Source organism: Biomphalaria glabrata, chromosome 1, assembly GCF_947242115.1.
Source record: "Biomphalaria glabrata chromosome 1, xgBioGlab47.1, whole genome shotgun sequence".
Taxonomy (NCBI): Eukaryota; Metazoa; Mollusca; class Gastropoda; family Planorbidae; genus Biomphalaria; species Biomphalaria glabrata.
In genome coordinates, this window is record NC_074711.1 from 41,072,779 (window position 1) to 41,096,774 (window position 23,996).

Consider the following 23,996-nt stretch of genomic DNA (forward strand, 5'->3'; position numbering starts at 1 on the left):
ATCATTTGTTTTCTTTTTGTGTTCACAATTTATTTCTTGCTATTGAATTTGTGTCTCGGACGGGAGAAACATTTGATTACACGTCACAAACAGAGACTTTGTGGGCTGTATTGTCTCCTGGTGACGTTTCAACTAATACACCTCGAATGTACTGAACATAAAAATAAAAACATACAAATAAAATAAAATATTTGAGAGTTAAATAGAAAGAAAGACAATACCATCAGGTTTTTCATGCAAAATAGTAAAGAACCCCTTTTAGACCTTTCGATATATAGCGCAGAGGAAGTAAAGTTCATATGTTTCTGTGGCCGACGGTTTACGCGGGTTTCTTTGGGCAGTACAACGACCAAACGTTTTCTTGACCAAATGAATGTCAGGTACCTATTGGTTGGACCCAAGGGCGTCCTAAAAATCCCAAAATTCAAAATTCCATTCCTTTCAGAATCTAGAACCCAAGACCAATCAATACAAATATGTGTTGTTTTTTCTAAAGTTTAAACTACTCAGGTTTAGAGGCTATTTCGAATAAGAGCACATACGTTTCCTAAATAAACTATTCTTAACCAATCTTGTACTTGTGTCAAAATCACTGTCCATTTAAGGACGCTTATGTATAACCTATATTACCAGGAAACAATATGATTGTAAGTATTAAAAAAAAAAGTAACCTATAAAAAAAATCCTTTGAAATGTTTTTTTTATCATGTTTTTAAGTATTTTAGTTTTTTTGAGATTATAATGTCACTTGCAAAAACACACAAGACAGCCATGTTAACGTATCAACGTCCAGAACGTACAACAATGTCAAGGTCAACTAGATACCATTGCTAGTTCATTATCATTCACACTACTCCCCGGAATATTCTTACCTCAGTTCGTGTCTAGTGCGCAATTTCGAAGCAGAGCAGATTCTAAGAAGGTAACCTATAAATGATTCCTCTTATATTTGTTGCATATTTAATTAGATCTAAAGACGCAATGCTATTTTATCGTTGTCATTGACAACATTTTGGCTTTATTTATTCTATCTATAGAGCGCTATTCTTCTCTCTCCAGGAGCTCAATTAGACCTTTAGCTGAAGGATTGTCTATCCTGTGGGGTGAATAAATGCATTAAAAAGCATTGTCTGACGCCACTTCATGTCAACGTAACATTTCCCAGAAGTCCAGCCACGTAAACATTGTTGTTTTAAGTTCAACAAGTTCCTGTCAGATAGGGCACATGTCAGCCGTGCCCAGCCTGACGTAGAACCTCACAAACCAGGTAAAAGTTGGGCACTCAAAGCAACAAATACAAAATTTACATTTTGAAATGAAACAGTACATACACCCACTGGACATCAGGAGTGATAAGAGAATCAGTGACTTAAATATATAGAGAAATTGCTACAGACATAGATATATACATATACATGTAAAAGCAAATGTTTCACAATCTCTATATATTGAAAAACAAATGACAATAGATAGTCTTCCATACTTTGAACTCTGTTAACTTCTAAATGCTCCGTTTTATTTTAGTCTACTCTTATAGAGTGCACCACTTTAGCACTATCTGGAAGGCGAGGCTGATGGTAGAGTTACAGTAGTATAGATCTATACACTTATTACATTTTAAAATGTTTTCAAGCATTCAAACATTTGTAATCAACAGTTCAAGAAGTCTCTATTAAAATTTGTCTCAAATATGTATTTAAAAACGCATACATGAAATGAAATCTCCCATAGATAGATAGATAGATAGATAGATAGATAGATATAGACAGACAGACAGACAGATACATATACATACATACATACATACATACATACATACATACATACATACATACATACATACATACATACATACATACATACATACATATATACATACATACATACATACATACATAGAAGACTTTAAAGTAGCAATTATACATAGAGCACTGAACCATAATCTTCAAATACAAAAATACAACCAAATAAAATACTCAGAAAGACTCAAAGATACAAACAGATGTCTTGCTCCATATACTAGGACGCATTTGTACAAATACTCATTCTTCCCTAGTTCTATTAAAGAATAGAATGGGTTGTTTGAACCAGCCAGGATAACCAACAACTTAGCAGAGTTTTAAGTCATTGATTAACATGCATGACTACATTGACCTGGGGACACTCATAGGACGTAATCATCTTCTTTTTGAAGTGACCTCTGAATTTTATTTGAAAAGATAAGATAGTTCTACACCCAGCTAAAACTTTTCTTTTTCTTTTTCCATGTCACATTTTGTTCTTTGTATTGGCTGAATCAAATGAGAACAAACATGGCGGCTTTTTATTGAATGAAATCGTTAACATCGCATGCGAGGTAAAAATAAAAAACTAAAACTTCTAACAATGAAAAAAAAAAAAAGAAACAAACCTTCTATTTTTAGTTCCTTTCTCCCTCCTTTGTATAAACATTTTCAGATTGGCCACAAGAAAAAAGAACATTGGAATCTGATGGAGAGGCAGAGGAACTGGAAAGTTTACAAAATACAAACATGAAATTGGACAAATTACTAAATCTGGATCGATTTTTTTTAGCGAGAGTAAATAGAGAGATAGAGAGAAAGTGATAATGATGGTATGTTGAGAGAGAGCTCGCCTTAGATGGACGGGACTCGGAATAGTAGACTCTTTGTTTGTATCAGTGTTTGTGAGATTATCATAATGAGAGAGAGTAAAGAGGCAGATAAGAATTAGGGTGTTAACATGATAAGTGAGTGAAGCGAGGCAGGTGACGGATAGAGGAGAGAAGAAGAGAGAAAGGAAGATATATATATAGATAGAGAGTGTGTGTGTGTGTGTGTGAGAGAGAGAGAGGGAGAGAGAAGAACGAATAACTTAAAAGTGATATCGAGAAGAAAAAAGAGGGGGAAAAAAAGAACTTAACAGTGAGACAAAACGTGACACAACGAAAGAGTGAGACAAAGTAAAACAGAATAAGGATGAAAGAGCTTATCTTAACTCATCTGGTTCCTCATTTCCTAGAATATACAGTACTTTGTTTCTAAATGCCTTTACACGCACTAACCAATACATACAGCGAACACCTGACGGACTAACCACCACCAGACAAGGATGGAATGGTATACTAGCCAGACATTGAGATTATTTTATCTTTGACCATCGTCTCAAACCCTGCCCCCTCCCCAAGTTATCTCCGACGTCCATCGGGAGGTTTAGGTTAGGATGTAATAATCTTCAATTCTGAATGTACACACGAAGCTTGTAAAACAAACTAACAATAGAGATTTGAATTTAAGTGCAGTGATAAATGAGAGTCATCCTAACCGGAAAGTTATGCACTAGGAGAGAACTTCAAACGATTCTGTACTCCGAGCTGCAGGAATGCATTCTTCTGGTGTTACACCTAACACTTTATTGTAGTCAAAAAAAGTTTTCTAATCAAGTAAAGGAGGGGGAGGGCAAGGCCGGCTCCCATAGATTGAGAGATATGGGGGGGGGACATACGTTTATCATTGTGTTAAGATCGTCATAACATTATCATTGTGTTAAGATCGTCATAACATTATCCTTGTGTTAAGATCGTCATAACATTTTCCTTGTGTTAAGATCGTCATAGCATTATCTCAGTGTTAAGATCGTCATAACATTATCCCTGTGTTAAGATCGTCATAATATTATCCCTGTGTTAAGATCGTCATAACATTATCCCTGTGTTAAGATCGTCATAACATTATCCCAGTGTAGTAAGATCGTCATAACATTATCCCTGTGTTAAGATCGTCATAACATTATCCCTGTATTAAGATCGCCATAACATTATCCCAGTGTTAAGATCGTCATAACATTATCCCTGTGTTAAGATCGTCATAACATTATCCCAGTGTTAAGATCGTCTTAACATTATCCCAGTGTTAAGATCGTCATAACATTATCCCAGTGTTAAGATCGTCATAACATTATCCCTGTGTTAAGATCGTCAAAACATTATCCCAGTGTTAAGATCGTCATAACATTATCCTTGTGTTAAGATCGTCATAACATTATCCTGTGTTAAGATCGTCATAACATTATCCCTGTGTTAAGATCGTCATAACATTACCCCTGTATTAAGATCGCCATAACATTATCGCTGTGTTAAGATCGTCATAACATTATCCCTGTATTAAGATCGTCATAACATTATCCCTGTGTTAAGATCGTCATAACATTATCCCTGTGTTAAGATCGTCATAACATTATCCCTGTTTTAAGATCGTCATAACATTACCCCTGTATTAAGATCGTCATAACATTATCCCTGTGTTAAGATCGTCATAACATTATCCCTGTGTTAAGATCGTCATAACATTACCCCTGTATTAAGATCGTCATAACATTATCGCTGTGTTAAGATCGTCATAACATTATCCCTGTATTAAGATCGTCATAACATTATCCCTGTGTTAAGATCGTCATAACATTATCCCTGTGTTAAGATCGTCATAACATTACCCCTGTATTAAGATCGTCATAACATTATCGCTGTGTTAAGATCGTCATAACATTATCCCTGTATTAAGATCGTCATAACATTATCCCTGTGTTAAGATCGTCATAACATTATCCCAGTGTTAAGATCGTCATAACATTATCCTTGTGCGAAGCTACACGTTAAGCAGACTGTCTGTTTCGGTCACAAAAGAAACATAGTCTTGAAATAAACTCACGTGAGATGAATTCCGATTGGGAGTATAGCAGGAAGGACTATTCCTCCTGTAGTGCTCTGACAAGAAGCTAGCCATACAAGTCAAGTGACTTCCCAGATACGCCCCCCCCCTTAGCTGGGGACAATCGTACAAGATAAGCGACACTGACGCTCTCTCCACAGTGACGTCATCGGGAGTCATAGTTCAAACGAAACAGGGCTAAGTATGCCCCATCAGGACAGTGTTCCTTCCTACACTGCACAACGACTACTTGGTCAGACCTCCTCAACCGCTACCAAGGATCGTCTCGATCTGGGTGACGCATACGCTGACAGACACCACGTGTCCTGTCGGATTCCTGCCAGGACTTTAATCACTTTTCATAAATGAGTGCTCGGATCTCTGCCGTGCTTGTTGCTTCGAGGTGATTGGCTGCCAAAGCTCCCTCTCTTGTAGGGACGTCTGCCTTATCATTGGCTCTCACGCCGCATTGTTAGGACGTCCACTGCATACAAGGAACTCAGTTCTGAGGAGAGTAAAGATGGTAGAATTGGATAGGCGCTTCACATGTTGAGAAACACCGATTTAAACAATAGTCTGTAGATGAAAATGTGTTCCACGCGACTGAACAACATATCAACTACTATTTCCAATATCCCAAAGTCATAGACCATAGAGTTCGGAAGTTTATTTATTTATTTAATATCACGGTAAATAGGTCGTCCATCAATCACCTCAGTGTGCTACAGATAAAATTATTTCCGGGAACAGCAGATGTTATATTGGCGTTGGCCAGATTAGTCACGATTGGCCGCGTCTGCTGGAGAATGGAGCAATGCGCCATATTATATAGGGCCTAGTGTCAGGATGAATTATGGGATAGACAGATAGCCGTTCTAGAGGTTGAACTATTTTTTTCTAAAATAAATTCTTTTACTCGTAAGAAAAAGAAAACCTTTCTTTCATAAAAAAGTAATCAGCCAGGAACGCATAGAAGCTATTAGGTTACTGATACTTACAATAACTTACTAAGTAACATTAAATAATTATTCTGAAGTAAACCTACACTATAACTGGTCAATATCAATTTAGATGTCATCAGTCTTTATCAGTTTTAGATTTTAGATCTCATTGGTGTAAGACAGCTTAATAGGTAAAAAAAAAGTTTAGATTTTAAAAGCAAATGGACTATGAAAGTTAAATAATACTTGTATACAAAATTTCAGATGTCGTGGATCTATAAGCAGTTAGAATGGTAAACAAGAAAATATATATCAAAAATACTTTTAAAAATACTTATGGTAAATATAGTTGTATCAATTAGTTTCTATGTCATGTTATTAAATTTGTAATAGAACTAGACTAACAATAAAAAGCATTTAAAAAAAGACAACGACCTGAATTACAATTAGAAGAAATTTCTATAAATCAAATGCGAACATAAAACTAAAATGTGAAACTATAGTTAGGCCAATATAGAATATGCATCCTCTGTTTGGGACCCCTCAACTCAAGAAAACATTAAGAAACTGGAACAGACACAAAATAGAGCAGTGAGATTCATAACAAACGAATATTCACTTTTGACTAGAGCAGTGATTTCCTAAGTGGTCTATATAGACCATGGGCGTAGCCAGGATTTTTTTCGGGGGGGGGGGGGGGTTTGGGGGTAATTTTTTTTCTCCCCCCCCCCCTTCAGCCCCCCCCCCCCGGCGGGAAAAAATATATGTGTGTACATAATTAATCTTTATTACATTCTGACCCTTCATTCTTTCGGAAGACGTTTATTGTACTCTAGAATAGGTTCTTTCTGGAGGTAGTGAAAAAATTGCGAGCAAGGGGGTCTGGGGGAGCGCCGGGACCTCCCCCAGAGCTGGGCGTAGCCCCGCCGCCAAGCACTATTTCCGGTATTGAAAGCGAACAAAAAGCATATTCTTAGGTATCTACAGTGTATTATCTTGCTATTTCAAAAAACTATTCTGCTATTCTTACTGACTTAGACCCTCCCGCGCTGTTCGGCCTATAGCTGTTTCCACAAAAATCTGTCACTGGCAATGTCTGAAGCCTCTTCCCACCTGCTCTGAGGACCTCCATGAAAGTGTGGCGCCAAATTGTACTAGGATGTCATCGCAACTCTTATTATGCGTAATTCATTTTGTCGGAAAACATGTCTCGAAAACCTTATGCGACGCTCTTTCACAACCTTACTAAGGGGTCGACTCCCAGTTCGGCATAGGATTTCTATAACTGACTCCTAAAATCTGTCTTAGCCATCTCTGTTGAGCCACATTTTGTGTTTAAATTTCGGCAGATGACTATTCACTGCACTTTATTAATGGAGCCCAGCCACTGGTAGAAATGTGTAACCTCTCTTGAATACGCTCTTGGAATTAGGTGACTGTAGTTTGCTTTAGATTTTATATCGAAAAGGGAAGTTTTATCGTCAAAATCATCTGTTGGGGGGTTTTAAACTAAAAAATCTCTTTAAATTCAAAACCCCATTTAGCTACAATTATAGAATTTGGTGACTGTAGTTTGCTTTAGAAAAAGATTGAAGAGATAATAGATAATTTTTGTGTGTAATTTGCTTTTTTTATATTTGAGAGGTGTTTTTTAGCTTCAAACCCCGCTGAAGGGGGGTTTAAACTCAAAACCCTTGTTGGCTACAATCATAGCAATTTGTGTGTAATTTGCTTTTTTATATTAAAGAGGTCTTTTTTTAGCTTCAAACATCACTAGAGGAGGTTTAAACTTACCCCCACCAGCCTCTTGACCTGGCTACGTTCATAGCATTTTGAGTGTGAAATTAGCTTTTTTTTATATTGAAAAGGTATTTGTTAGCTTTAAACCCCGATGAAGGGGGTTTACACTCAAAACACCTTTGGCTACGCTCATAGAAATTTGAGTGTATAATTTGCTTTTTCTATATTGAATAGGTGGTTTTTAGCTCAAACCCCTGGTCGATGGGGGTGTTTAAACACAAAACCCCTCTATGCTACGCTCATAGAATCTGGTTACTGATGTATGGATAGTCTTATATTGAAGAGGGGGTTTATCGTCAATTTCGGAGGGGGGGTTTAAAATCAAAATCTTCCTTAGCTATGCTCTTGGATTTTTTTTTTTGGTTTTGTTATATAGAAGAGGAAATTTGACTGCAAACTCCCCTGGTAGGGGGTTTTAAACTAATAACCTTCGGCTGCGCTGGTGCAAGTTATGACTTTGTATTAAAATCTCACCTAAAATAAACAGAATCAAAGCAAAAAATCAGTCACCCCCAACCCCCCCCCCCCCCCCCCATGATATAGACCCCCAGGGGTCCACAAAGCCTTCCAGGGGATGTGCGAAAGTATAGCGTTGATTATTTAAAATTGTTCATTTCTTTCTTATAAAACATGTCAATTGCCTTTTTTATGACGATATGAAACTAATTACGCTGGAGAATCATCTGAGACAAATGTCATCCTGATATAAAGATGTGAAAAACTTTCGAACATTCACAGATAAAGTTCAGAATGGATCCACATATAGAGAAGCTTATGGTTTGTGGGCGTCTTACAATATGTGTTTACTTATAGCACAATAGGGTGGTAGTGGTTAAGTGCTTGGCTTCCGAACCAGTAGTCCTGGGTTCGAATCTCTGTGAATTTTGAATTTCAGGCTTTTTAGGACTCCACACAACTCTAATGGATACCTGACTTAAGTTAGGAAAAGTAAAGGACGTTGGTCATTGTGCTGGCCACATGACACCCTTCTTGTTAACCGTTGGCCAAAGAAACAGATGATCTTAACATCATCACAAGGTCTCAAAGGGGAACAACTTTTTAATGACAAAATGCGGAAAAAAATATAAAGGTAAAACATTGATTTTACCTGCCGTTGTAGTTTTAAAAACTGTTTTACACAAACCTACATCTGATATTAAAAGAAACTGCTTTAAGAAACACTAGAGTTCAGGGGTACATTGATGGCATGAGTTATAAAATTACAAGCTTATTTTGAAATTCTTTGCAAACAATATGTATATAGTTTGGGATCAGCGGTGTCACAGGCTTTGACAGGGTTTAGTGATGTGTGCTGCAAACTGCATTAGGGTTTCCTGCTCCTCATTTTCTTCAGGGTTGACCCACAAAACCTTTCCCATGTTTGAGTTGCAAGGCAGGAGAGTTTTGAATTCAGTTGTACTTCTACTAGGTGGGTAGCTAGCCAAGAATAATTAACCCTTCCTGCTCGAAGCTTACTACTCCTGTTAGTGATAACATCTTCGCGGACTGAACATTTGAGTCACACGTGAAAGATCAAGAAATACACGTGAAACTGCTCTTTGTAAAACTTTTTATAATGATACTTAAGGTAATTAAATTAATTAATTAATATTTAATGTTTGAAGCACTACTTCATAGAACAACAAATTCCTATTTGAAACATAATATCCGTAGCAACGGATGATAAACCTGCAAAAAGTGAGTTTGTTGATTCCAGCAATACGTAGTAATTTTATTTTAATTGGCTTAAATTCGAATTTTATCAATAAAAAATATAGATATCTAGAACATAGTATGTAGCTTTAAATTACCTTTTCACTTTTCAACTCACTACAGATAGGAATTAGTTTTTTTTTAAATGTTGAATTTGAAAAAAATGTGCAAGTTAAACAGGAGTCTAGTGAAAACCAGAAAACATGGCAAGGGGTCTACGAGACGAACAAATTTGGGAAGAATTGGACTAGAGTAACACCTTTAGTAAAATCACTAAATTTAGAAAGCCTTCAGGATAGATGACTTAAAAGTAAAGTAGCAATTATACATAAAACACTGAACCATAATCTTCAAATACAAAAACAAGAGTTTCCGCAGCTCCGAGAACTGTGGGGTGGTTTGTCTGCAGAGTCACTTGACCTGTATAGGAGCTTAAAGGCACTACGCCTAACAGCAGAGTTTCTCGCCAAGGCTCTATAGGAGGACTGATCCTTCCAGCCTTGCCATCAATTGGAGTACATCTCAGATAGACACTTTGTCACCAAGGCTCTACGAGAGGACTGATCCTTCCAGCCTTGCCATCACTTGGAGTTCATCTCAGATAGACACTTTGTCACCAAGGCTCTACGGGAGGACTGATCCTTCCAGCCTTGCCATCAATTGGAGTACATCTCAGATAGACACTTTGTCACCAAGGCTCTACGGGAGGACTGATCCTTCCAGCCTTGCCATCACTTGGAGTTCATCTCAGATAGACACTTTGTCACCAAGGCTCTACGGGAGGACTGATCCTTCCAGCCTTGCCATCACTTGTACATCTCAGATAGACACTTTGTCGCCAAGGCTCTACGGGAGGACTGATCCTTCCAGCCTTGCCATCAATTGAAGTACATCTCAGATAGACACTTTGTCACCAAGGCTCTACGGGAGGACTGATCCTTCCAGCCTTGCCATCACTTGGAGTACATCTCAGATAGACACTTTGTCACCAAGGCTCTACGGGAGGACTGATCCTTCCAGCCTTGCCATCAATTGGAGTTCATCTCAGATAGACACTTTGTCGCCAAGGCTCTACGGGAGGACTGATCCTTCCAGCCTTGCCATCAATTGGAGTTCATCTCAGATAGACACTTTGTCACCAAGGCTCTACGGGAGGACTGATCCTTCCAGCCTTGCCATCACTTGGAGTTCATCTCAGATAGACACTTTGTCACCAAGGCTCTACGGGAGGACTGATCCTTCCAGCCTTGCCATCACTTGGAGTACATCTCAGATAGACACTTTGTCGCCAAGGCTCTACGGGAGGACTGATCCTTCCAGCCTTGCCATCACTTGTACATCTCAGATAGACACTTTGTCACCAAGGCTCTACGGGAGGACTGATCCTTCCAGCCTTGCCATCACTTGTACATCTCAGATAGACACTTTGTCACCAAGGCTCTACGGGAGGACTGATCCTTCCAGCCTTGCCATCACTTGTACATCTCAGATAGACACTTTGTCACCAAGGCTCTACGGGAGGACTGATCCTTCCAGCCTTGCCATCACTTGGAGTACATCTCAGATAGACACTTTGTCACCAAGGCTCTACGGGAGGACTGATCCTTCCAGCCTTGCCATCACTTGGAGTACATCTCAGATAGACACTTTGTCACCAAGGCTCTACGAGAGGACTGATCCTTCCAGCCTTGCCATCAATTGGAGTACATCTCAGATAGACACTTTGTCACCAAGGCTCTACGGGAGGACTGATCCTTCCAGCCTTGCCATCACTTGGAGTACATCTCAGAAAGACACTTTGTCACCAAGGCTCTACGGGAGGACTGATCCTTCCAGCCTTGCCATCAATTGGAGTACATCTCAGATAGACACTTTGTCACCAAGGCTCTACGAGAGGACTGATCCTTCCAGCCTTGCCATCAATTGGAGTACATCTCAGATAGACACTTTGTCACCAAGGCTCTACGAGAGGACTGATCCTTCCAGCCTTGCCATCACTTGGAGTACATCTCAGATAGACACTTTGTCGCCAAGGCTCTACGGGAGGACTGATCCTTCCAGCCTTGCCATCAATTGGAGTACATCTCAGATAGACACTTTGTCACCAAGGCTCTACGGGAGGACTGATCCTTCCAGCCTTGCCATCAATTGGAGTACATCTCAGATAGACACTTTGTCACCAAGGCTCTACGGGAGGACTGATCCTTCCAGCCTTGCCATCACTTGGAGTTCATCTCAGATAGACACTTTGTCACCAAGGCTCTACGGGAGGACTGATCCTTCCAGCCTTGCCATCAATTGGAGTACATCTCAGATAGACACTTTGTCACCAAGGCTCTACGGGAGGACTGATCCTTCCAGCCTTGCCATCAATTGGAGTACATCTCAGATAGACACTTTGTCACCAAGGCTCTACGGGAGGACTGATCCTTCCAGCCTTGCCATCAATTGGAGTACATCTCAGATAGACACTTTGTCACCAAGGCTCTACGAGAGGACTGATCCTTCCAGCCTTGCCATCAATTGGAGTACATCTCAGATAGACACTTTGTCGCCAAGGCTCTACGGGAGGACTGATCCTTCCAGCCTTGCCATCACTTGGAGTACATCTCAGATAGACACTTTGTCGCCAAGGCTCTACGGGAGGACTGATCCTTCCAGCCTTGCCATCACTTGGAGTACATCTCAGATAGACACTTTGTCACCAAGGCTCTACGGGAGGACTGATCCTTCCAGCCTTGCCATCACTTGGAGTACATCTCAGATAGACACTTTGTCACCAAGGCTCTACGGGAGGACTGATCCTTCCAGCCTTGCCATCACTTGGAGTACATCTCAGATAGACACTTTGTCACCAAGGCTCTACGGGAGGACTGATCCTTCCAGCCTTGCCATCAATTGGAGTACATCTCAGATAGACACTTTGTCACCAAGGCTCTACGGGAGGACTGATCCTTCCAGCCTTGCCATCACTTGGAGTACATCTCAGATAGACACTTTGTCACCAAGGCTCTACGGGAGGACTGATCCTTCCAGCCTTGCCACCACTTGGAGTACATCTCAGGTCCCAAACTGAGTTTTAACTTTGTATGTTAGAAATCCATACGACAAAATTCGTTTCATAATTCAATAGTTTATTAGATTTTGTGAAAAAATATTTTAAAGACAGTATAGTTCCAGTGGCATAGCTAAGATTTGTGAGCCTTGGGGGCTTGACATCTTTAAGGGCCCCTGCATTTTGACATTTGACATCATGACATGAGATAATGGCGTAATAGTTAAGGTAAAAACAAATTTCGGACACTCATTTTGTGTCCCCCCTCAAGTGGGGGCCCGCGGAGATTTTTTTATTAGGACCCCAATACTCCTCCCCCTAGCTACGCCACTGTGTAGTTCCGTATCTGATCTGGAACTGGTGTCATTCGGTTCGCGGCTCTTTGTCTCGTTCTTTCTTTGAGACCTAATTTTAAATTTCATTTGAGATTTCTGTATGGTGAGGCGTTCAGTTTAAAGACCGCCACCCTCCATTTTGTTTTAATCCAATCACACACTTGACACGTTCGTTTGGGTTTACACTCCATGGTCCGCGGACCCAATTGTGTCTCTTTCATTCCGTTTAACAACATCTGTCTGCACCTGGAGTTCACACTGTCACACGGACATTGGATTAGTGAACTGACGTAACTAGTGAGGCGTGAAACTGTGAGGCGTCTGAAACTGCCTGTTTCTGTTTCACTAAGTGTCAAATGTGTTAAAATATGGATGCAGTTAGAAGTGTTTTTTTTTTGTAGCGGTTGTTGAAGTAACTATTTGATGAAGACACTTCTTGAAGCGGATATGTGATGATCCCAAGCACAAGCTAACATTGATCAAATTAAGTTTCAACGGGACTGAACATTATCACCCATCTCTTAAATGTTATCAAACATAAAGTAATTATTTCTGAAAAATATATTATTTGTGGATCAAATATACACAAAGTCTTCCATAAATAATTGTTACAATGGTTCTGGATGGTGAATACGTCTTAGTATGTTTTAGAAGTTAAATCTGATGGCCCAATATCCAATTTTTTTGTCCAATTTGAAAACGTGTAATATAATACACAATACAATTCAAATTCAATAATAAATTAAGGAAGTAGACTTAACATGAAGCTGGAATCTTTTATACACATTAAGCTAAAAATAGCTTTGATACACGCTCGTCTCATCTATTTAAAATTGATACAAGTACGCTTAATATCGGAAGTTTATCTTTTTAATATGGTGTAATAGTTTGCAGATATTATAGGTTTAATGTAATAGTTTGGAGGTATTAACGGTTTAGTGTTATAGTTTGAGTTTGCAAATATTAGCTATGTAGTGTAACTTAAGTGTAATAGTTTGCAGATATTAAAGGTTTAATGTAATAGTTTGGAGGCATTAAAGGTTTAGTGTTATAGTTTGAGTTTGCAGATATTAAAGGTTTAGTGAAACTTTAGTGTAATAGTTTGCAGATATTAAAGATTGTAGATCTACTACATTGTTGATATCAAAGATTGTAGCATAGTACTTACATATACATTGGTGCATTTAATGTAATTTTATGTCTAGAGAGTTTTACATATGGTCCAGTTTATGTGTATCGTAAGAACATTGCTCCATCATAACTAGCCGCTATGTGAAAGGAATACAATTCATATTTGTCTTTCGAAAGTGCATTCCAAACTATAACCAAACGCTCTTGACAGGTGATTTTTCTGTGTATCTTAAAGTCTATGAATATTCTGGCATTCGAGCAAAAGGCAAAAGAAGGATGAGTGAACTGACCTTAATAAACAGAATGCGTCTAAGCATCTATCTAGATCTAGGGTTTTTTTTAGTAATAAGTAGATGAAAATATTACGTCACAGCACCAAAAGACACATCGATTTCGTAATAGTGTTTCTCATTACACGTTTCCATGACCTTCAAAAAAAAATAATTAAAAATAATTAAAAACAAACAAAGTTTGTATTAAGCGTACTTGTATCAATTTTTTATCGTATTCTCTTTTCTAAAGCATTTATAAAAAAAAATATTAAAAAAATGAAATGATCTGAATTCGAACTCATAGCTCAAAACTATTCAAGCCGATAAACTAACCACTCTGCTAGCGAAATGAAAAAAAGAAGATTGTCCAGCTGCATGTTTTGCCAAAGTTGCCTTCATGTCACGCAGCGACCTATAAAAGGGACTCAAAAAAACTCACATTTCTAAACGGGTCACGAGCCGCGCACATTTTCTCAGACCATATGAGCTCAAAAAGGTTTTTCTAAACGAGCCAAATAGAAACAAACGTTCTGTTTATTAAAAAAACTAATGGGAAGAATTTCATGCTTATAATTATATATCTCTATATTGTAAGATATATTTCCTTTTTGATATCCATAAAACTAATTAATCGCCACTATTTAGTTAACTAAGTAATTAGTTTATTTGTTTATTGTTAGAGTTATTAAAAAATTATCGAGGATATGAATTTTTTCAAAGAATGGGAATTTGGGAGAAATCGCGTGTTGAACTCTTGAAACAGACGGAGTGAGTGGATATAAGCATTGCAGACATTGTATAGCCCTGTCTATCTGGTGAAGGGGCGCCAAGTGCGCCGACTGGACCCAAGACAAAGCCACTCAGACATGGTCGACATGGAGGATTGGTCAGACACACAATAAAGGAATTTCCACTTTTATTTTCCACATTCAGAATAATATGTCAGGCAGACTAGAACACCGGTGGCTGTGGAATTGAACCGGAAATCGATATGAAGCCACTGTGTCTATTGGTCAATATGTTCCTGGTCAGCTGGTGTCCTAGCCAATACACCATTTCAAAATACAAACCATTCACGAATGTGATTATTTCAGGTAATGCAAACACTTGTATTTACATGACGAGTTGTATTGTTGAACGTCACCTGAAATTAGCTGTCATAATTCTCTTCATAATTCTTTGGTATTAACTTTTCCTTTTTTTTATGATCTTTCTTTTTCCACTTTTTTTTCTCTTTGCTCCTTTTTGTAAACGATTTTTCTTCTGCGTTGTCATAGAAACACAATCTTGAAAAGGTCATTTACGTAGGCGGACAGTTGTTTATCGAAAGGTCATTGTGTCGAAACCTTACTTTCTGTAATTTGTAAAAGACCTAATCAGGTGTTTGCCAATATGCCCAGTGCAAGTACTACTGGTCTTCTACGTCGTCTGCTCTGTCTTTTTCAGAATCAGGCTGTGCACGGTCTTTGAAACAGAATCTGTTTCAGAGATAATTCAATCAGTCTGAAAGTACAGCTGTTATCAAGGTGAACAAGGCCTTTAAAACAGAATCTGTTCAAGAGATATACCTAACAGTCTGAATCTAAATATACAGCTTTTCTCAAGCTTGGATATTTTATTGTTTTGCGTGTACGCTGTGTTATTGTTATTGTTTTTTAAAGGGAGAAATTCATCATAAAAGACATAATGAACATTTAAAAAATGGTAGGAAAACTTTCCAAAACTTTTCTTTAAAACACGTACGATGACCAGAAAATGTCTTCGAAAAACAGTTCAGAGTGTAGTGACGTAGCAAAGAACCTGAGCGCACTGGTTTAGGAAGAGGGTAAATAACTCCGGTAATTGGACTGTGGCAGAACCCCAATTAAGCCAAATTGTATCTTATGTGAGACTGCACTGTCAGATCCAGGGTGGGGCAGTAGGGGGCGATCGCCAAATCCCCGCACTCGGCATCCCCCCCCCCCCATAAGCGCAAATTATTATTAAGTTGAAAAAAAAATGCTCATGTTCCTTTATCATTGCTGTAATGGAAGCGACGCCATATTGTTTATGACGTTCTGAAGAGTAAAAACATTATTCAAAAGGTTCTTTAAAATCAAACATTTTGCACACGTCAAAAAAGGTCGAATATCCAAAGGGCGTTTAACCATCGTTTTGTTTCTGACCAAAACAAGCCTACTCACGAGGTCTCGATAACATGAAGATAATATGCAATAAATACGGCTTATATTTACGCTACTTGTGCCTCGATTTTCAGTCACATTTGAGTATCGGCCCTTGCCTCCACTTTACTTTATTTTGCTTAATTTGATTTTCCTTTTTTTTAAATAGGATGAATAAGGAGTTAAAGATGTCGGGAGAATGCGTTGCAGAATCAAGACAACGTTTGGCGTCGGGACTCCGACACGGAACCCCGCTGGGTGAGCTTACAGCGCTGCCTAGCTGTCAAGATAAGGCCACAAACGTAACATTTTTTTTTTTGTGTGCATAAGGTTGAGAAACACTGCTCTAATTGGGATATAAGGTTGAGAAACACTGCTCTAATTGGGATATAAGGTTGAGAAACACTGCTCTAATTGGGACATAAGGTTGAGAAACACTGCTCTAATTGGGATATAAGGTTGAGAAACACTGCTCTAATTGGGATATAAGGTTGAGAAACACTGCTCTAATTGGGATATAAGGTTGAGAAACACTGCTCTAATTGGGATATAAGGTTGAGAAACACTGCTCTAATTGGGACATAAGGTTGAGAAACACTGCTCTAATTGGGATATAAGGTTGAGAAACACTGCTCTAATTGGGATATAAGGTTGAGAAACACTGCTCTAATTGGGATATAAGGTTGAGAAACACTGCTCTAATTGGGATATAAGGTTGAGAAACACTGCTCTAATTGGGACATAAGGTTGAGAAACACTGCTCTAATTGGGATATAAGGTTGAGAAACACTGCTCTAATTGGGATATAAGGTTGAGAAACACTGCTCTAATTGGGATATAAGGTTGAGAAACACTGCTCTAATTGGGATATAAGGTTGAGAAACACTGCTCTAATTGGGATATAAGGTTGAGAAACACTGCTCTAATTGGGACATAAGGTTGAGAAACACTGCTCTAATTGGGATATAAGGTTGAGAAACACTGCTCTAATTGGGATATAAGGTTGAGAAACACTGCTCTAATTGGGACATAAGGTTGAGAAACACTGCTCTAATTGGGATATAAGGTTGAGAAACACTGCTCTAATTGGGATATAAGGTTGAGAAACACTGCTCTAATTGGGATATAAGGTTGAGAAACACTGCTCTAATTGGGACATAAGGTTGAGAAACACTGCTCTAATTGGGATATAAGGTTGAGAAACACTGCTCTAATTGGGATATAAGGTTGAGAAACACTGCTCTAATTGGGATATAAGGTTGAGAAACACTGCTCTAATTGGGATATAAGGTTGAGAAACACTGCTCTAATTGGGACATAAGGTTGAGAAACACTGCTCTAATTGGGATATAAGGTTGAGAAACACTGCTCTAATTGGGATATAAGGTTGAGAAACACTGCTCTTATTGGGATATAAGGTTGAGAAACACTGCTCTAATTGGGATATAAGGTTGAGAAACACTGCTCTAATTGGGACATAAGGTTGAGAAACACTGCTCTAATTGGGATATAAGGTTGAGAAACACTGCTCTAATTGGGATATAAGGTTGAGAAACACTGCTCTAATTGGGATATAAGGTTGAGAAACACTGCTCTAATTGGGACATAAGGTTGAGAAACACTGCTCTAATTGGGATATAAGGTTGAGAAACACTGCTCTAATTGGGATATAAGGTTGAGAAACACTGCTCTAATTGGGATATAAGGTTGAGAAACACTGCTCTAATTGGGATATAAGGTTGAGAAACACTGCTCTAATTGGGATATAAGGTTGAGAAACACTGCTCTAATTGGGATATAAGGTTGAGAAACACTGCTCTAATTGGGATATAAGGTTGAGAAACACTGCTCTAATTGGGATATAAGGTTGAGAAACACTGCTCTAATTGGGATATAAGGTTGAGAAACACTGCTCTAATTGGGATATAAGGTTGAGAAACACTGCTCTAATTGGGATATAAGGTTGAGAAACACTGCTCTAATTGGGATATAAGGTTGAGAAACACTGCTCTAATTGGGACATAAGGTTGAGAAACACTGCTCTAATTGGGATATAAGGTTGAGAAACACTGCTCTAATTGGGATATAAGGTTGAGAAACACTGCTCTAATTGGGATATAAGGTTGAGAAACACTGCTCTAATTGGGACATAAGGTTGAGAAACACTGCTCTAATTGGGACATAAGGTTGAGAAACACTGCTCTAATTGGGATATAAGGTTGAGAAACACTGCTCTAATTGGGACATAAGGTTGAGAAACACTGCTCTAATTGGGACATAAGGTTGAGAAACACTGCTCTAATTGGGATATAAGGTTGAGAAACACTGCTCTAATTGGGATATAAGGTTGAGAAACACTGCTCTAATTGGGATATAAGGTTGAGAAACACTGCTCTAATTGGGATATAAGGTTGAGAAACACTGCTCTAATTGGGACATAAGGTTGAGAAACACTGCTCTAATTGGGATATAAGGTTGAGAAACACTGCTCTAATTGGGATATAAGGTTGAGAAACACTGCTCTAATTGGGATATAAGGTTGAGAAACACTGCTCTAATTGGGATATAAGGTTGAGAAACACTGCTCTAATTGGGACATAAGGTTGAGAAACACTGCTCTAATTGGGATATAAGGTTGAGAAACACTGCTCTAATTGGGATATAAGGTTGAGAAACACTGCTCTAATTGGGATATAAGGTTGAGAAACACTGCTCTAATTGGGATATAAGGTTGAGAAACACTGCTCTAATTGGGACATAAGGTTGAGAAACACTGCTCTAATTGGGATATAAGGTTGAGAAACACTGCTCTAATTGGGATATAAGGTTGAGAAACACTGCTCTAATTGGGATATAAGGTTGAGAAACACTGCTCTAATTGGGACATAAGGTTGAGAAACACTGCTCTAATTGGGATATAAGGTTGAGAAACACTGCTCTAATTGGGATATAAGGTTGAGAAACACTGCTCTAATTGGGACATAAGGTTGAGAAACACTGCTCTAATTGGGACATAAGGTTGAGAAACACTGCTCTAATTGGGACATAAGGTTGAGAAACACTGCTCTAATTGGGATATAAGGTTGAGAAACACTGCTCTAATTGGGATATAAGGTTGAGAAACACTGCTCTAATTGGGATATAAGGTTGAGAAACACTGCTCTAATTGGGATATAAGGTTGAGAAACACTGCTCTAATTGGGATATAAGGTTGAGAAACACTGCTCTAATTGGGATATAAGGTTGAGAAACACTGCTCTAATTGGGATATAAGGTTGAGAAACACTGCTCTAATTGGGATATAAGGTTGAGAAACACTGCTCTAATTGGGATATAAGGTTGAGAAACACTGCTCTAATTGGGATATAAGGTTGAGAAACACTGCTCTAATTGGGATATAAGGTTGAGAAACACTGCTCTAATTGGGATATAAGGTTGAGAAACACTGCTCTAATTGGGATATAAGGTTGAGAAACACTGCTCTAATTGGGATATAAGGTTGAGAAACACTGCTCTAATTGGGATATAAGGTTGAGAAACACTGCTCTAATTGGGATATAAGGTTGAGAAACACTGCTCTAATTGGGATATAAGGTTGAGAAACACTGCTCTAATTGGGATATAAGGTTGAGAAACACTGCTCTAATTGGGATATAAGGTTGAGAAACACTGCTCTAATTGGGATATAAGGTTGAGAAACACTGCTCTAATTGGGATATAAGGTTGAGAAACACTGCTCTAATTGGGATATAAGGTTGAGAAACACTGCTCTAATTGGGATATAAGGTTGAGAAACACTGCTCTAATTGGGATATAAGGTTGAGAAACACTGCTCTAATTGGGATATAAGGTTGAGAAACACTGCTCTAATTGGGATATAAGGTTGAGAAACACTGCTCTAATTGGGACATAAGGTTGAGAAACACTGCTCTAATTGGGACATAAGGTTGAGAAACACTGCTCTAATTGGGATATAAGGTTGAGAAACACTGCTCTAATTGGGATATAAGGTTGAGAAACACTGCTCTAATTGGGATATAAGGTTGAGAAACACTGCTCTAATTGGGATATAAGGTTGAGAAACACTGCTCTAATTGGGATATAAGGTACTTCGTGTTTGTCTCTGATATATATATATGGTGTATGTGTGTGTGTGTTTATACATAGGATTAGAGTTTACTGCTCGTTAGAAATAGGGTTTTGAAAAATATCGCCCCTTCCCCACTCAAAATACAGACAACACAAGACAGACAACACAAGACAGACAACACAAGACAGACACAACACAATCTTCGCATGATCTTCATGGGTAAGCTAGAATGAGATGTTCAAAATTTGGACCATTTGAAAAGTTAATATCATTGGTCAATCCAAAGACTCTAGGCCTCTCTTTTTTTTCTTGCTTTTTTGAGTGCTTCTTTGACCTCTTTATTTTGGGATGCATGCCTGTTTGTTTGTTTGTTGTTGTTTTTTTTTTGTTTGTTGTTGTTGTAGGCCTATATTTTAAATTTGATAACAGCTAAATATTATTTAAGTTAACCATAAAAGAAAATTAATTTAGCAAATGATAATAAAAAAAATCGTTATTATTTAAAACAGATCTGCCAAATAGCTGCGTATGCTACGCCGCCGGTCGACTAGTAGTATATACATAAACAGTGATGCTTGTGTCAATGTGTTGTTCGGATGGGGATGAGAAGCACTAGACGACGTACTAGAAACAAGGAGTGTCTATAAAGTGTCTATAAAGTGTCTATAAAGTGTCTATAAAGTGTCTATAAAGTGTCTATAAAGTGTCTATAAAGTGTCTATAAAGTGTCTATAAAGTGTCTATAAAGTGTCTATAAAGTGTCTATAAAGTGTCTATAAAGTGTCTATAAAGTGTCTATAAAGTGTCTATAAAGTGTCTATAAAGTGTCTATAAAGTGTCTATAAAGTGTCTATAAAGTGTCTATAAAGTGAAAGAAAGGGAAAAGTATTTAGTGAATTTATAGTTCGTTAGTTTATCACACTCTCTTGTTTTTTTTGACATCACCACACCAGCTTTCTTATTTAACATCTACATCATTCTTCAAAATTACACAATCATTGACGTCAAGTTTGATAATATACAAGATTGTAATAGATCTATATTTATACATGTTTGAGAATATTTGTTTTTTTTTTTTCAGATTATACTTTCACTTACAATAACACACAAGACAAACACGTTAAACACATGCACGTTGAGCAGTGAAGGTTGTTGAGAGGGTTTATATAGTTCATGATCCTTTTACACTGTTTATTATAATAGACCCGCTGGAGGTCATTATAAAGTCATAGTCACAGATATAGGGGCATATGCGAGTGGTCCAAACATCATCAGTTTGTCATGTTCTTTACAAACAGAGAAGATTCAAAATAGTTCTTAGTTGATGATTTTGTTGGTGCGTTTACCAGCTGACAGGTCAGCTTGAAGTCCTATTGTTCTGATGTCTTTACGCCCAACACATATTCAGATTGTACCTTCACTTACACGAACCCACAAGATCAACGGGTCAACGACTCCACGTCGAGCAGTGAAGGTTAGTGAGAAGTTCATTTACCACTTACACTGTTCAATGTAATATACCCGCTGCAGTTCACTAATATAAGATATGTAGTTTCAGATTTGGAATGTGTATGTTGGAGGACATGTTATTTTTTTTTATAATTCTAATTTGTGCATCTTTACAGGTTTTTAAATTTCGTAATGTTAAAGAAAAATATAAAAAAACAAAAGCAAAAAAAAATCTTTAGTAGAGTACTTTTATATTGTTTACTTACTTATTATTAGTAAAGTATTATACAAATCTAACATGCTGAACTCCGCTAAAGTCTGATAAAACACTGTACAGACAATGTAGGAGTTACTTTCCTTTAGTAGACCTCATACTATAGTAATCAATTTGCGCGGATTTGTGATATATCCCTTTTGATAACTATAACAGATGATTTCAGAACACTAAAGTATAGAATTTAAACTATTAATGTAAACCAGTGGTTCCCAAACCTTTTCGTCTCATAGATCCCTTGCCATGTTTTCTGGTTTTCGGTAGACCCCCTGCTTAACTTGCAAATGTTTGCAAATTCATCAACATTTTTTAAAAATTAATTTCTTATTGTAGTGAGTTGAAGTGAGAAAAAGTAATTTAAAGCTACGTAGCATGGATACGTTTTCACAAAGATCAGTTTCTTGTCTATTTCTTGATCTTTCACGTGTTGCTCAAACATTTGAGTCCGCAGAGCTGTTTTCACTAACTGTAACTGTCGCCTGCCCTAAACCTGTAAGCTTCGAACAGGTATGGCTCATTAGCCTTGGCTTGCAGAAGGAAATCTGAATTCAAAACTCTGCTGCCTTGCAACTATACCCAAACATCGGAAAGGTTTTGTGGGTTAACCCTAAGAAAAATAAAAAGGTAACGACCATTAGTCTGTTTGCAGCATACAGCGCTACACCCTGTCAGAGCCTGTGACGCCGTTGATACGCCGTTGATCCTAAACTGTATATGTGTCGTTTGCAAAGAATTACATATGAAGTTTTTAATTTTATAACCCCTCCCACCGATGTGCCTTTGAACTGTATTAATATCAGACGTAGGTTTGTGTAAAAGAGTATTTAAAACTAAAACGGCTGGTAAAATCAATGTTTTATCTATAGTGTTTTCCGTATTTGGCTATAAGTAAAGAGATAATGATGATGAAAGAGATCTTGTAAGACATTCACAAACCATCAACTTCTCTTTATGATGTTCTAGAGAGATTTAGTGAGGCTATTCTGAACTTTATCTTTGAGTGTTCGAAAGTTTTTCAAATCTTTATCTTTTTACCTTATTGGCAACGTCTCAAATGATCCTCCAGCGTAATTGGTCATGTATAGTCATAAAAAAGTCACTTAGGCAAATGATTGTTTGACAAGGAAGGAATGAACAATTTTAAATAATCAACGCCAAACAGTCAACATTTCTTTTTGTTAAACATTAGTTACACGTAGACAAAATTAAGCTCTTTAAATAAGTGTTGAAATTAAATACAACATTTTTTTTTCTTTTGAATAGCAGAATAAATATTTAAGAGATTAACTAAGGTGCCAATGATGTATTAGTGTTTAAATGAAATCTATTATGGTAGACCCCCGAGCACATGTCATATACCCCCAATTTATTTTTACACTTTCGTAGACCCCTTGGACGTTTTCGTAGATCCCTGGGGGTCTATATAGACCATTTTGGGAATCACTGCTGTAAACTCATCAAAAAAAAAGATCCTTTTACAAGCGCATGTTTATGAAACAATTGGTCGTGGACCGGGCGCAATGACACCCTTCGCGCCATTGTTGCTACGCCACTGTCAGCAGTAAATATAAGGCTGCACTGGGGCATTGATTGGATAGGACATTGTCAGCATAGAATATAAGGCTGCACTGGGCATTGATTGGATAGGACATTGTCAGCATAGAATATAAGGCTGCACTGGGCATTGATTGGATAGGACATTGTCAGCATAGAATATAAGGCTGCACTAGGCATTGATTAATAGGACATTGTCAGCATAGAATATAAGGCTGCACTAGGCATTGATTGGATAGGACATTGCCAGCATAGAATATAAGGCTGCACTAGGCTTTGATTGGATAGGACATTGTCAGCATAGAATATAAGGCTGCACTGGGCATTGATTGGATAGGACATTGTCATCTCTGGAGCAGAAATTATAAAGCTCTTCTGTTTCCATGTGACCAGTACAAAGAACAATAACTTTTGGTACCTATTTATTACTTAATAATAATAATTAATAATAATAATCCTATACTCTTAAGCGAGCAATTCTTGTATGTATGTATGTATGTATGTATATATATTT

At 37.9% G+C, this 23,996-nt stretch overlaps 1 protein-coding gene across 1 annotated transcript in view; it reads left to right on the forward strand.

Moving 5' to 3' along the window:
• The window catches only part of LOC129924544 (uncharacterized), a 33,303-nt gene extending 21,067 nt beyond the window's left edge, over positions 1–12,236 (forward strand). The window contains exons 2-3 of the mRNA XM_056019868.1: positions 10,406–11,344; positions 11,447–12,236. Of these exons, the coding sequence (XP_055875843.1) occupies positions 10,406–11,344; positions 11,447–12,236 (1,729 nt within the window). The remainder of the gene's footprint in view (positions 1–10,405; positions 11,345–11,446) is intronic.
• Positions 12,237–23,996: the final 11,760 nt, after the last annotated feature.